Raw genomic sequence first — 14,572 nt, forward strand, 5'->3', positions numbered from 1 at the left:
CAATTCTTTAGAGCCCTCCCATGTATGACTATAAATTTATAAAATTCTAAATAAAATGATATAAAGTGAAATTCTGCATTACATCAAAAACATTATTCATTCTTTGATTATAAAGAATGATAATTGTTTTTCATTTCTAAAAGTTCCATTTAGAAAAAAATCTGTTCATTCTTAATAATCTCTCAGTGATAGTTTGTCTTTGTAATTGTTCTCTTTTATTATTTGTTTTAAACATTGCATATCATAGCTATTCTTTTTGATCTCTGACAGTACTTGGGGATCTAATTCCGTGGTTTTGTTTCTACTGACTCAGTAATCATGAATTCCTTTCTGAAGTGTTTGGTGATCTTTGATTGTGAGTTTGATTTCAATTGGTTGGAGTTCTGTGGACCTAAAGTGAGAATTTAGGAATTTTTTCTGGAATCACTTCATCTTCCCTTTGAGTTCTCCATGGGGAAGTTCCAGATTTCCTTTTCCAACCTTGCTGCTGGCCTGAGGCTGAGTTTCCCAATTAACCACTACCCTCTGGCAGCCCCCCACTCTGCCTGTCTGCCACTCAGGTACCAGCTCCAGTTTAATTCACTTGAAACAAATTTGAGGAGGACTCTTGGAACTTTTTCCCTTGCCTCTTTTGAGACTAGCAGTGTCTCAGAATAGTGTGTTCTTTCCAATCTTTAGTTCTGTAGCAGAAGAATCTCTGGGGCACCTATAAGCACAAGTTAAAAATCATTGTTCCAACAAATCTCTGGGTGCCCATCATTACGTTTTCACTATGACCAAGAAGAGGTTATTTCAGGAAAACTTTTTTTCTAGTTTAACTTTGAAAACATAATTTTGATGAGATTTGTCGTTGTAATTATTGGTTACAGTTTAAATTTATATTAGACATGCTTTTTTTTCATTCTTTAAGGTTCTATAAATCTTTGTCATATATAATAGCATATATATATTTTTTTTTTGTGGTACGCGGGCCTCTCACTGTTGTGGCCTCTCCCATTGTGGAGCACAGGCTCTGGACGCGCAGGCCCAGCGGCCATGGCCCACGGGCCCAGCCACTCTTCAGCATGTGGGATCCTCCTGGACCGGGGCATGAACCCGTGTCCCCTGCATCCTGCATCGGCAGATGGACTCTCAACCACTGCACCACCAGGGGAGCCCTTATAGTAGTATTTTAAGAATGCATGATATAGTAACAGTGGTCTTTGCCCCAAAAAGCAAAAAAGTCTTTTTGCTTTTTTTATTGTAGCAGTAAACCTTAGAACATTCTTCCTAAGGTGTCTTAAACAGGTTCTTCATTCACTAGCTTTATATCTTTCAGAATTCAAAATGGAGTAGTTATCCTTTAAAATATATACTGTGGTTATTTTCAGGATCACAATTTCAATAACATTTCCAGTTTTGCTTTGTTGAAGAGCTTAAAATTAATCATGGAATGAACGTTTACACAGATTTTATGGTGTAGTAAAGAAAGAAATAATTGAAGGGAAATTTTAGAAAACATTTAATTCCTTATATCACTGACATTTGGAAAACAATATTTTGTCAGACAAGTATTGAAGTACAGTTTATGTTGGCAAATGTTGTGATTGCTTTTATATTAATTTAAAACCTGAATTACATTAAAGCCCAGGAATGAACTCACTAAAAATGTAGGCTGTGTGATAAGTTTCTGAGCCATCTATGGATTGGGTTTTGAATATGCAAGTTTGTTAAACCATTGGGAATTAAAGATTCCAGCTGAACGTCTCAAGTTTCTGAAACAATACATTTTCTCAGACTTCATGGAATTGTTCTGTGTCATTTACACTTGCTTGGCTCAGCAGGCCCAGCAGTGAAGTATTTTTTATTTTATATTTGTTTTTGCAGGGATCTTAGCAACATCAATTGTGAAGAGCTTGGTCCATTGCCTCCTGGATGGGAGATCCGGAATACAGCAACAGGCAGAGTTTATTTCGTTGACCATAACAACAGAACAACACAGTTTACAGATCCTCGGCTCTCTGCTAACTTGCATTTAGTTTTAAAGTAAGTTTTTGAAACTATACATGTTCAAATGCGAGTCTGAACAAGAGAAGACTGATAGATGCTTTTTGTAATAAATGTGATAGAATGTCTGCTCTCTTCAATTATAAATCACTTGTTGAACATAATTTTATATAAGAATATGACAAATTTAACTCTCATGTTTGGGTATTTTAATCCCACTGTGCTTAAGTAGGAACCTGTCCTGAAATGTTAGGAAAAGGGTGTGTATCAGAGGTGCACCGCAGCACACCTGCAGAGACAGGCTACTTTATGGAGTGGATGGATTTTTTTCCTTGAGTGCATCAGAAATAGCTCTAGGATAGCTGAATCTATCCCAGAGGATTTTCTGATGTGTCAGTTTTGTACTTCAGCTTTAAGGCTTCTTTCCCATTTGCAGGACTTAGACAGTCATTCTTACAAGTCTTTGTGAATGGGCTTGATGTACCCTGGGTTTTTTTTTAATTATTAAAATACAGTTGATTTACAATACTGTGTCAGTTTCAGGTATATAGCAAAGTGATTCAGTTTGCTATATACATATGTAATATATATATATTTCAGATTATTTTACATTTTAGTTTATTACAAGATATTGAATATAGTTCCCTGTGTTCTATAGTAAATCCTTGTTACTTATCTATTTTATGTATAGTAGTTTGTACCTGTTAATCCCATACTACTAATTTATCCCTCCCCACCCTCCCTTTCCCCTTTGGTAACCATAATTTTGTCTCCTACGTCTGTGAGTCTATTTCTGTTTTGTATATAGATTTATTTGTATTATATTTTAGATTCCACATGTAAGTGATATCATATAATATTTGTCTTTCTCTCTCTGGCTTACTGTACTTAGTATGATAATCTCTAGGTCCATCCATGTTGCTGCAAATGGCAATATTTCATTCTGTTTTTATGGCTGAGTGATATTTTAGAGAGAGAGAGAGAGAGTGTGTGTGTGTGTGTGTGTGTGTATACTTGGGTTGCTTCCATGTCTTAGCTGTTATAAATAGTGCTGCTATGAACATTGGGGTGCATGTATCTTTTCAAATTAGTGTTTTCATATTTTCCAGATATATGCCCAGGAGTGGGATTGCTAGATCATATGATAGCTCCATTTCTAGTTCTTTCAGGACGCTCCATACTGTTTTCCATAGTGGCTACACCAATTTACATTCCCACGAACAGTGTAGGAGGGTTCCCTTTTCTTCACACTCTCTCCAGCATTTATTAATGTAGACTTTTTGATGAACTGTGGGTTTTTAAAAAAAAGTCAGCTTTATTAAAATTTAATTGACACAATAAATTGTACATATTTACAGTGTACAGTTTAAGTTTTGACATATTATATAACTGTGAAACCATCACCATAATGGAGATAGTGAACATATCCATCACCCTCGAAAGCCTCCTCCTGCCTCTTTGTAGCCTGTTGGTAGTCCCTCCTCCCATCACTTCCCTAGTTTCCTAAGGCTGCCGTAACAAAATATCACACACTGGGTGGTTTATTTTTTTTTTTTTTTTTTTTTTTTTTTTTTTTGCGGTACGCAGGCCTCTCACCGCTGTGGCCTCTCCCGTTGCGGAGCACAGGCTCCGGACGCGCAGGCCCAGCGGCCATGGCTCACGGGCCCAGCCGCTCCGCGGCACGTGGGATCCTCCCAGACCGGGGCACGAACCCATGTCCCCTGCATCAGCAGGCGGACTCCCAACCACTGCGCCACCAGGGAAGCCCCTGGGTGGTTTATAACAATAGAAATTTATTCTTTTATAGTTCTGGAGGCTAGAATTCAGAATCAGGTTGTCAGAAGGGTTGGTTCCTTCTGGTGGCTCTGAAGGAAAATCTGTTCCATGCCTCTCCCCTAGCTTCTGGTGGTTGCCAGAAACTTTACTGTTCCTTGACTTGTGGACACATTATCCCAGTCTTTACCTTTGTCTTCACGTGGCCTTCTATGATCTATTTTATCCACAAAACTTCTGCCACCAAGTGTGTGGGTTTTTTCCTCAAATATTCCAATTGTCCACGTCTGCAGACGCCATCGAGATGTACAGCGCCGGAATTCAGTCTAATACCACCTCCAGTTAGTATCAGGCCTCACAGGTTAAGGGCTCAGTCTCACAAGACTGTTCTCACTTCTGATGCCATTTATAAGTCCCAGGCCTCCTGTATTTCTTGCCAACTGGCTATAAATCGAGTTCTCATGACTCTCTCCTTGGGTTCAATAATTTTCTAGAATGGCTCACAGAACTCAGGGAAATTATTTCTTTACTATTACCAGTTTATTATAAAGGATGCAACTCAGGAACAGCCACATGGAAGAGAGGCACAAGGCAAGGTATGGGGCAGGGGCTGCATAGTGCGTCCACGCCCTCTCCAGGCGCTTCATCCTCCAGCACCCTCAGTGTGCTCACCATCCAGAAGCTTTCTGAACACTTGTTTAGGCATTTTTATGGAGTTGTTACCACACAGGAGTGATCAATTATTAACTCAATCTCCGGTTCCTCTCCCCTTCCCCAGAGGCTGGGGGGATGTGCCTGAAAGTTCTAGGCTTCTAATCAAGCTTTGGTCTTTCTGGTGACCAGCCCCCATCCTGAAATTATATAGGGGCCTAGCAAGTCACCTCACTGAAACAAAAAATGCTCCAATACCCAGGAAATTCAAGGGGATTCAGGAGCTTCTGTATCTTGTACTGGGGACAAAGACCAAATATTAGAACAGAATACACTCCTGTCACCTGTGTCACTCAGGAAATTTCAAGCATTTTAGGAGTTCTGTGTCAAGAACTGGGGACAGAGACCAAAGTATATTTCTTATTATGCCACACTTTCTTTCCTGTACGTCTGGGTCGAAATTTACCTCTTCTTATAAGGATACCAATTTATTGGATTTAGAGCCACCCTAATCCAGTGTGACCTCATTTAACTTGATTACATCTGCAAAGACCCTATTTCCAAATAAGGTCACATCCACAGGTGCCAAGGCTTAGTTAGGACTTCAACATATTTTTTTGGACACAGTTCAATCCACACCCCATCTTCAGCCAACCATTGATTTGCTTTTTCTGTCACTATACATTTGCAGTTTTTAGAGTTTCAGATGAGTGGATTCATACAGCATGTACTCTTTGCTTGGTTTCTTTTACCCAGCCTAATTATTTGAGATTCATCTCTGTTGTATGTATAGTTCATTTCTTTTCCTTGCTGGGTGGTATTCCATTGTATGGATAGACCTCAGTTTATTTGTTTACCTGTTGATGAACATTTGGATTGTTTCAGTTTGGGCCATGACTAAACTGTTACGAACATTCGTGTGGGTTTTTTTATTTTTGGCCACACTGTGTGGCATGTGGGATCTTAGTTCGAACCCGCGCCCCCTGCGTTGGAAGTGCAGAGTCTTAACCACTGGATCGCCAGGGAAGTCCAGGAACATTTATGTTTAAGTCTTTGTGTGGACATATGCTCTCACTTCTCTTTGATAAATAAATACCCAGGCTGCACAATATGATAGATTTATGTTTAACTTTTTAAACTGCCAGATTTCTTTTTGAAGTGATTGTACCATTTGACTTTCCCACTAGAAGTGTATGAGAGTTGTAGTTGCTCTAGCTAACACTTGGTATGGTTAATCTTAATTTTGGACATTCTAATAGATGTGTAGTGTTATCTCATTGTTTTTTGGGGTGGGGCGGTCTGTGTTGGGTCTTCGTTGACAGGCTTTCTCTGGTTGCGGCGAGCAGGGGCTACTCTTCGTTGTGGTGTGTGGGCTTCATTGCGGTGACTTCTCTTGTTGCGGAGCATGGGCTCTAGGCACGCGGGCTTCAGTAGTTGTGGCACGTGGGCCCTAGGGCGTGTGGGCTTCAGTAGTTGATGCACGCGGGCTCAGTAGCTGTGGCTCGCGGGCTCTAGAGTGCAGGCTCAGTAGTTGTGGTGCATGGGCTTAGTTGCTCCGTGGCATGTGGGATCTTCCCAGACCAGGGATCGAACCTGTGTCCCCTGCATTGGCAGGTGGATTCTTAACCACTGTGCCATCAAGGAAGTCCCTCATTATAGTTTTAATTTACATTTCTCTAATGACTAATGATGTTGAGCATCTTTTCATGTGCTTATTTCCATCTGTATATCTTCTTCGGTGAAATTTTTTGCCTCCTTTTTTAAAAAAACTGAGTTGTTTGGTTTTTTTTGACTTTCGAGTTTTGAGAATTCTTTAGATATTTGAAATATAAGTTTTATGTCAGCTGTATGCTTTAGAAAGATTTTCTCCTAGACCATAATTTGTCTTTTCATTTTCTTAACAGTGTCTTTTGAAGAGCATAAGGTTTGAAGTTTCAATGAAGTTCATTTTATCCATTTGTTCTTTTATGAATTGTGCTTTGGGGATCATATTTAAGAAATTTTTGCGTAACATGAGTAATAAAACTTTTCTAGTGTTTCAGAAGTCTTATGGCTTTAGGTTTTACATTGAAGTCTCTGATCTACTTTGAATTAAAGTTTTGTATCTTTAAGTTGGTATACCCAAGTTTTTTTTTGTTTTTGGATAGGATTAATACAGTTGTTTAGAGAGTATTTTTAATATATTCTGTTTTGATTTATATATGTATGTGTGTATTAAAAAACACCTTTATTACAATGTTTTATGAGAGTAGTAAACGGCGATTTGTAATTTTCATCAAAGCTGCATTTTCTCTGGATAGTTACACGTTCTAGGATAAAATTTGGCCTGGTACATAAAAGAGTCACTGTATGTAAAGTAAGTTTGGGTGATTTGTTAGAGAACTGAAAGTTATTTTTGTTTATTTTCTCATAGCTACCATTGCCCTTTATCTTTAGGTTAGGAGATTGTACTCTTGTGTCTGTTGTGTGTAAAATTAAATTCCAGGGACTTCCCTGGTGGCGCACTGGTTGAGGGTCCACCTGCCAATTCAGGGGACATGGGTTCGAGCCCTGGTCATGGAGGACCCCACATGCCATGGAGTAACTAAGCCCGTGCGCCACAACTACTGAGCCTGCGCTCTAGAGCCCGCATGCCACAACTACTGAAGCCCGCGCGCCTAAAGCCTGTGCTCCACAATAAGAGAAGCCACTGCAATGAGAAGCCTGCGTGCGGCGGCGAGAAGTCCCTGCTCGCCACAACTAGAGAAAGCCTTGTGCACAGCAACGGAGACCCAACGCAGCCAAAAAAAAAAAAAAAATTAAATTCCAACAGAGTCACTCAATGTTTGCATAGATATCAATAGTGAATTATCTGACTTTTTACTTCCTGACGGTTTATTGGAATTAACTAGTTCATTATATCATAAGATTCTTTTAAAAAATTCTTAGATGCAACTTATATTATTTTTGCCAGGAGAATAAAAATAACTCTAGGCAATGTGCCTTTAAAAATTATTATTATCTTTCTGCTGTACTTGGGAGATTATTTTAGTGTATTTGTGGTAAACCATATATGTGCAGTTAGAAGTCACTTTAGCACAACAGACAATGTGAATGCCACTGACTATAATACTTAAAAATGGTTAAAATGGTAAATTTTATGCTACGTATATTTTACCACAATAAAAAGACAAGTAGGGACTTCCCTGGTGGTCTAGTGGTTAAGACTCCACACTTCCATTGCACGGGGCACGGCTTCGATCCCTGGTCGGGGAACTAAGATCCCGCATGCCGTGCAGCGTGGCCAAAAGAAAAGAAAGAAAAGTAGGCACTTTATAAAGCGTTTAGACTTGTCTGTGAAGTGCTCATTTCTCTGTGCCAGTAACTTGCTGTGACCTCCCACATTCTTGTGGTCTGGACTGTAGCGTGCATAGGAGAAGGGGTCCCTGCCAAGCTGCCAGTTCAAACTGTCTCTTCCAGAGAGACAGACTCTAGATAACAGGCACAGGGTTTGGCCTATGCCTGAATTTTAAAGGGAGAGATGGTAAACTACGCAGAAGAAAATGGAAACGGTATTTGGGAAAGCTGTTCTCAGCAGTTGTATAAAAGTTTTTTGCATAAAACTCTGTTATCCACTTCCGTAAGTTCCAAGAAATAAACTTTGGAGCTAGTTTATTGTTGTCAAAAATGTCAAGATAAGAATATAATAAGGCCTAGAAATGCTATAGGTAGACTTGGTTTAGTGTAGGATGCTATTTTAAATGTGTAATTGCAATCTCTCTTGTTTAAAATACTTCAATAATATTTGTTTACTTTTAGTCGGCAGAACCAATTGAAAGACCAGCAACAGCAGGTGGTATCGTTGTGCCCTGATGACACAGAGTGTCTGACAGTCCCACGGTACAAACGAGACCTGGTTCAGAAACTAAAAATTTTGCGGCAAGAACTTTCCCAGCAACAGCCTCAGGCTGGCCATTGCCGCATTGAGGTTTCCAGGGAAGAGATTTTTGAGGTAAACTTGCAAGTCTTGTTTTAAAGTAGAGAAAAATTAATTCAGTGATGTACTCTGTTTTCCAAGTATATTTTGGGGGACTCATATCTCTTTAGAATGGGAGAATTTTCATTAATTTTTTTTTTACTTGTGGGAATAAAGGCAATAATATTGGAGAGATTTAATACATAAGATAAACATTTAAATGCGATGAAGTGTGAGATGTTCTGATTGGGAGCAGCTTGGTCCTTGCAGTTGCAGATACTTATTTGTTAATGAATTTTAAAAGACCACAGATATTATCCATCCCTTATTTTCTAATTCTTCCAAGAGGTTAGGGACTCTTAAATCAAAAAATCATTACTGTTGGACTACTTCCTTAATTTATTGAAAATCTTCCTTTCTAGTGTATCCTTTTATCTTTGGATTTATAGCTTTAATAGCAACTTCAAAGTTCTTACATAATAAATGGCAGAGGTCCAAGGCAGGGGTTTCCCTCTTATTAGAGTGTTCTGGGGCAAAAGATGTTTGGGAACTTAATAATCCTTCTCCCAAAGAATGAACTTTTTTCTCTCAGGACCATTCTGACCTTGTTTGTAGTCAGTCATTTGTATTTTTAAAATAATAGAAAGTTGTCTGTTTAGTGAAGATCACATTAATGATGTTTTTATGTTCTTTGAAACCTTCTTTTTCTTACCTTTACTTTCTACTGGTGTCTGTGACAACTAACTTGAAAACAAGTGGTAATTCTATCAGATTCTGTTCTTTAATGTGAGTGGAATCATTGCTATGGTTCATGGGACTTAAATATGGAGCTTTGCATTTAGTAGGCTTTTAATATATTTATCAAAGGAATTGGTTTCAGTAATACAGTATTAAGCTGTATCCATTTTGTTGTCAGAAGTTCCATGAGGTTTCAAACCCTTGGAGCTTATCCATTGATTTGATTGTTGAACAAATTCTACCTTATTTAAATAAACATGTTTTGTAGGTGGAATGGAGGGAGAGTTTAAGTAACAGGTTAAAAGCACCTAGTAATAATAGTATATTAAACATTTATTTCAGGAATCATATCGACAAGTCATGAAAATGAGACCGAAAGATCTCTGGAAGCGATTAATGATAAAATTTCGTGGAGAAGAAGGGCTTGACTACGGAGGGGTTGCCAGGTAAAGCCTTGATCATCAGTAAATGACATATAGATCCTTATATTTACAAATTTAAGATACTCCCTGTGGTGTGACTTTCTCATTGATATTTATTTTCTAGCATAATATTCCCTCATGTTTGCAACAGAGGGTACCCTAGTAGATATATTCATAATTAGGTTAGGCTAGTACTGCTACCAGAAGAGTGTTTGTGAACTCCCGAATGGATCATGTAGTCCAATGAGACTTTCTCTGAAAACTAGCTGCAACCCTATATGGACTGTTGGTAGGGTCTGCAGGCCCAATATTTTCTCCATTTCTCTCCTTCAGTACATGTTATTCCCTCTGCTTTACATTGTCAGTAACAGTCTTGAGATTTTAATGACGTATTCTAAACTGAATACTGTTTCCCTTTGCTTACACTGCCACGCTTTTTAACCTTGTTAAAGGAATGTTTGCGTCTATAAGTATGTGTGTATATCATAAGTGGTCCTTAGAATGTTTCAATACAGAAGCTATAACGTTTCTGCTACGTTCAAACATCAAGTATTTTTTTTTCCAGGTGTGAGAATTCACTTTATGTAAATGTAGCAGAAACATTATAGCTTCTGTATTAAAACATTTTAAGGACCGTCATGATAATTCTGCTTCCCCTAATCTAAATCCAGCCTAAATTAAATTTGTGTTTCCACCAAGTCCCATAATCGTTATTTGGCATTACTTGTTTTCACCTGTAGACATACTTTCATTCTGTGACCTTTTTACCTGCAAATGGATAGTTTCTTTAGTTTGGATTTTTAGCATTTATCACTTGTACATCATACTTAAGGCTTGATAGTTTCTGTGGAATGCTTATGATTTACTCATAAGTAGATTTTGAATGCTTGTTGGGAAAACTTGTTAATTATCTGCTGATGGAATCTAAATTCTATAATTATATGTATAGGCCAAATAAGTAGTTAGTTTTTTGTTGTTTATTTCTTAACCTCACTACTTTCGGGGTTTGGGCAGACTAAATGGGATGTGGCAGTGAACTGCTTTTTCTGATCTTTATCCCATAGTCGAACCCAAAAGTAGAGTTTTGCTTTTATACATGTTCTAAATACTTAGTAAAACAAAAGTTGGACTTCCTTTTAAAAAACACATACATGGGGCTTCCCTGGTGGAGCAGTGGTTGAGAGTCCGCCTGCCGATGCAGGGGACATGGATTCGTGCCCCGGTCCGGGAAGATCCCACATGCCGTGGAGCGGCTGGGCCCGTGAGCCATGGCCGCTGAGCCTGCGCATCCGGAGCCTGTGCTTCGCAAGGGGAGAGGCCACAACAGTGAGAGGCCCACTTACCGCCAAAAAAAAAAAAAAAATAAAATAAAATAAGAAACACATACATGCATAAAAAACATACAGGACACATTAGGTGGGAAGGTTGCTTATGTGGAGACCTCACTTTTTCTTTTTAATCTCTACAGTTTTCAAGTACGGTGTTGGCCAAAAAGTTTGTTTGAACGAACTTTTTGGCCAACCCAATATTAAACGTAGTGATTTGATTTAGACTCCGTCAAATGATAGGACTTTGAAATATTTTCCTTTAACTACTTTAATAGTGTTTCACTGCATTTCCTAAAAATATATTATTCCATCTGTTTAATCCATAATATCAGAATATATCATTTATGTGCCTTTCCTAGCTGAGGAATGACAGTTGAGACTAGAATGACATCTCCTTAAAGCCTAGACTAGTCATTTTATTTCAGTTTCACCAAGATGAATAACAAGTTGTCTTTCATACTTTGAAAAATATAAATGATTTAATAAGCTTAAGTTGATAGTACTGTTTATTATGAGGTTTTAAAAACACCGTTGTATGCTTGAAACCAAGAAGTGGTATGGAACATACCCAGAAAATGCAGCTTTGCCCTTGTGTTCCCACCTGTACCAAATGCCTTGCAGTTTCTCACCACTTACATTTTTATCATGGTGTATTTTAGGGTTTACACAAAAAAGATAATGAAGATGGATAATGAAATTTTCTTACTAAAACAATATCAACAATAAAACATACCCTTGTCCGAAAGTAAGAGTAAATTAATGTTATATATCTGTATAAACTAGTATAAATCTGCCATGATTGGAGAGGACCAGGGTGCTATAGATGGACCACATGGATGTTTTGAAATAATACCATATTCTTCCCTTTATTTTATACTTATTATGAATTACACATTTGTTTAGCAATTAAAAGTAACAGACCACTGGGCTGCAGCATCTAATGAGTAGTTGGTACTTCTGGATATTATCCTTAGATTCTCTGATGTTAAAATGTCATAAAATTACCCAAAATTGAGTGAGAAGTGACTTCAATAAAACAAGAATTTTCATTTGCTTTTGGGGAATGGTAGACTTTTCTAATGTGATTTTATATAACTAGTTAGTGCTTTGTTTTATTAAAAACTTCTTGCTAACATGATTAATAGTGTATCTTAGTAAAGATGTATTCATTAACAAAAAATTCCTTTGGCATATCTTATTTTTTAGGGAGTGGTTATATCTCTTGTCACATGAAATGTTGAATCCTTACTATGGCCTCTTCCAGTATTCAAGAGATGATATCTATACATTGCAGATCAATCCTGATTCTGCAGTTAATCCGGTATGATTGGTGGTTATAATGATACAAATTAAGTTACGACCTACAATGTTTTTTAATCTTTAAATGTCAGTGTAGTTTATGACATAGGATTACTGTCTTTGTCCAAGTCACATCCTTGGACTTGGCAAGTCCTCTTTTAGAAAATGTTCTCAAGTAAATGATCGTGGATATGTGCAACAGTTTGGGCACAGGGAGGTTTACTGCATCACTGTTTATAGTAGCCCCAAGTGGAAACAACATTGCTGTCCATTAAGAGGGGGTTGATTAAATTATGACATGAAGCAGAATGACATGGTTAAGAGCATAGACTCTGGAATTAGAAAGACATGAGTTCATATCCTTGTCCCATTACTAACTAGCTTTGTGACCTTCATTGACTTAAGCCTCAATTTTATCATTGCTAATAATAATAAATATAGTTTGGACCTGAGAGAGGGGTTGTGACAGTTAAATGAGACCCTGCACATTAAGTATTTAGCACAGTGCTATACATTATTAGCCCTATTACATATTATTAAGCACTCAACAAGAGTTAGCAGCTGTTATTAATTTGTTTTTATATTATTTCTGTTATCTTTCCATACAAGGTTATATTATACAGCCACTAAAATGATGTTGTGGGATAATAGTTAATAACATGTAAAGATGGTATTTGTAATATATTAAGTGAAAAGAAGATTACAGAATAATAGTATGAAGCAAATTTTGGTAAACATGTATATGTGTAAACATTGAAAGGCTCTACAATACTGGTAGTGGTTATCTCTGGGTGTTAGACTATGGGCATTTTTTTTTCTTGTCTATATTTTCTAACTATTTTGTAGTGAACAGGTATTGCTTTTTAAAAAGAAAAAAACTATTTTTAAGATAAAAGGGAGGCTTAAAGATTAGCTTAAAGATTATTAGAGAAGTAAAAGAAGTTGAAAATACAAACATCCAACTAATAAAACAGTACATCCTAAAAGACCAAATCTGTCTAAACATGGTAGGCATGTTAGATTCATTGCAGGGTATTCTTTATAAAGGGAAGATTTTTAGGTGAAGGTTCTACTTGGAGAGCTCATTACTGCCACTGTAGTAATGATAGCTCACGTTTGTTGAGCATTTACCATATGCCAGGTCCAGTGCCTTGGGCTTCATCACCTCATTTTACTACTCACAGAGCCCCTTTTTAGATACTATTATTACCGTCATTTTTCCAGGTATGGAAAATTAGTTCCACAGGGGCTAAGTAATTTGCCCAAGTATACATAGCTAGTAGCTGGCAGAATCAGGACTCTAGTCCAAGTTAGACATGAAATCTGTCCCCTTAAATCTATGATGTTTTGAAGTTCAGTTTCTGGTTAGGTCAAAGGAAGAGGGAGGTATAGAATTGAAAGCTTTTTTCCCATGACAGAGCCAGGATTATAAGGGGCTTAGCAGGAGATGGGAGGAGAGGAAGAGAACAGGATCTGCAGGTGATTTAATGAAGCTGCAGAGGGACTGTAGTTTGGGCTTAATTTCTGAGGATAAACTTTACAGAATGACTACCCTTTGAGAGGGGCACTGGCTCTGCTGTAATATTTTATAGCAAAGTATAGTATCTATAGAGACTCTCCCTAATGATTACTGGGCTTTGATAGGATAACCTATTCCATTTAAATAGTTATAAACTGGAGTATAAGTTGATACTTACTGTTTATTTAAAAAATTACCATTGCTTAAATATTTAATTTTTATTAAAAATTCCCTGGATAGTATCTACCTTGAGTATTTATGTAAACTCTTCTCAATTTCAGGAACATTTATCATATTTCCACTTCGTTGGACGAATAATGGGAATGGCTGTGTTTCATGGACATTATATTGATGGTGGTTTCACATTGCCTTTTTATAAACAGTTGCTTGGGAAGTCCATTACCTTGGATGACATGGAGTTAGTTGATCCAGATCTTCATAACAGTTTAGTGTGGATACTGTATGTATTGAGTCTTGTTCGTTATATTTAGAATCTGAGCTTTTAAAAAAGATATATGTTTCAAAATGGATGTACTTTTTTTGAAATATAAAAAATGATTTTTAAAAGTACTTACACATAATGATTTCCTCAACACGGTGCAAGTTGTTTCCATCCTGCATGTTAGAATAAGATATTCCTGCTTAAGTGGTGGCTGTTGAAAACATACTTTAAAAAGGGTATTTGTGGGGCTTCCCTGGTGGCGCAGTGGTTGAGAGTCCGCCTGCCGATGCAGGGGACACGGGTTCGTGCCCCGGTCCAGGAAGATCCCACGTGCTGCGGAGCGGCTGGGCCCATGAGCCATGGCCGCTGAGCCTGCGCGTCCGGAGCCTGTGCTCCTCAACGGGAGAGGCCACAACAGTGAGAGGCCCTCATACCGCAAAAAAAAAAAAAAAAAAGAGG

General features: G+C 37.8%; 1 protein-coding gene across 1 annotated transcript in view; it reads left to right on the forward strand.

The window, feature by feature from the left end:
- SMURF2 (SMAD specific E3 ubiquitin protein ligase 2) overlaps positions 1 to 14,572 on the forward strand; it is a gene marked incomplete at its 5' end in the record, with an annotated part of 117,056 nt that overhangs the window by 91,073 nt on the left and 11,411 nt on the right. The window contains 5 exons of the mRNA XM_024760645.1: positions 1,867 to 2,025; positions 8,209 to 8,401; positions 9,446 to 9,549; positions 12,060 to 12,174; positions 13,953 to 14,131. Of these exons, the coding sequence (XP_024616413.1) occupies positions 1,867 to 2,025; positions 8,209 to 8,401; positions 9,446 to 9,549; positions 12,060 to 12,174; positions 13,953 to 14,131 (750 nt within the window). The remainder of the gene's footprint in view (positions 1 to 1,866; positions 2,026 to 8,208; positions 8,402 to 9,445; positions 9,550 to 12,059; positions 12,175 to 13,952; positions 14,132 to 14,572) is intronic.

The sequence above is a fragment of the Neophocaena asiaeorientalis genome, unplaced genomic scaffold (assembly GCF_003031525.2).
Source record: "Neophocaena asiaeorientalis asiaeorientalis breed wild unplaced genomic scaffold, Neophocaena_asiaeorientalis_V1.1 scaffold30, whole genome shotgun sequence".
Lineage (NCBI taxonomy): Eukaryota > Metazoa > Chordata > Mammalia > Artiodactyla > Phocoenidae > Neophocaena > Neophocaena asiaeorientalis.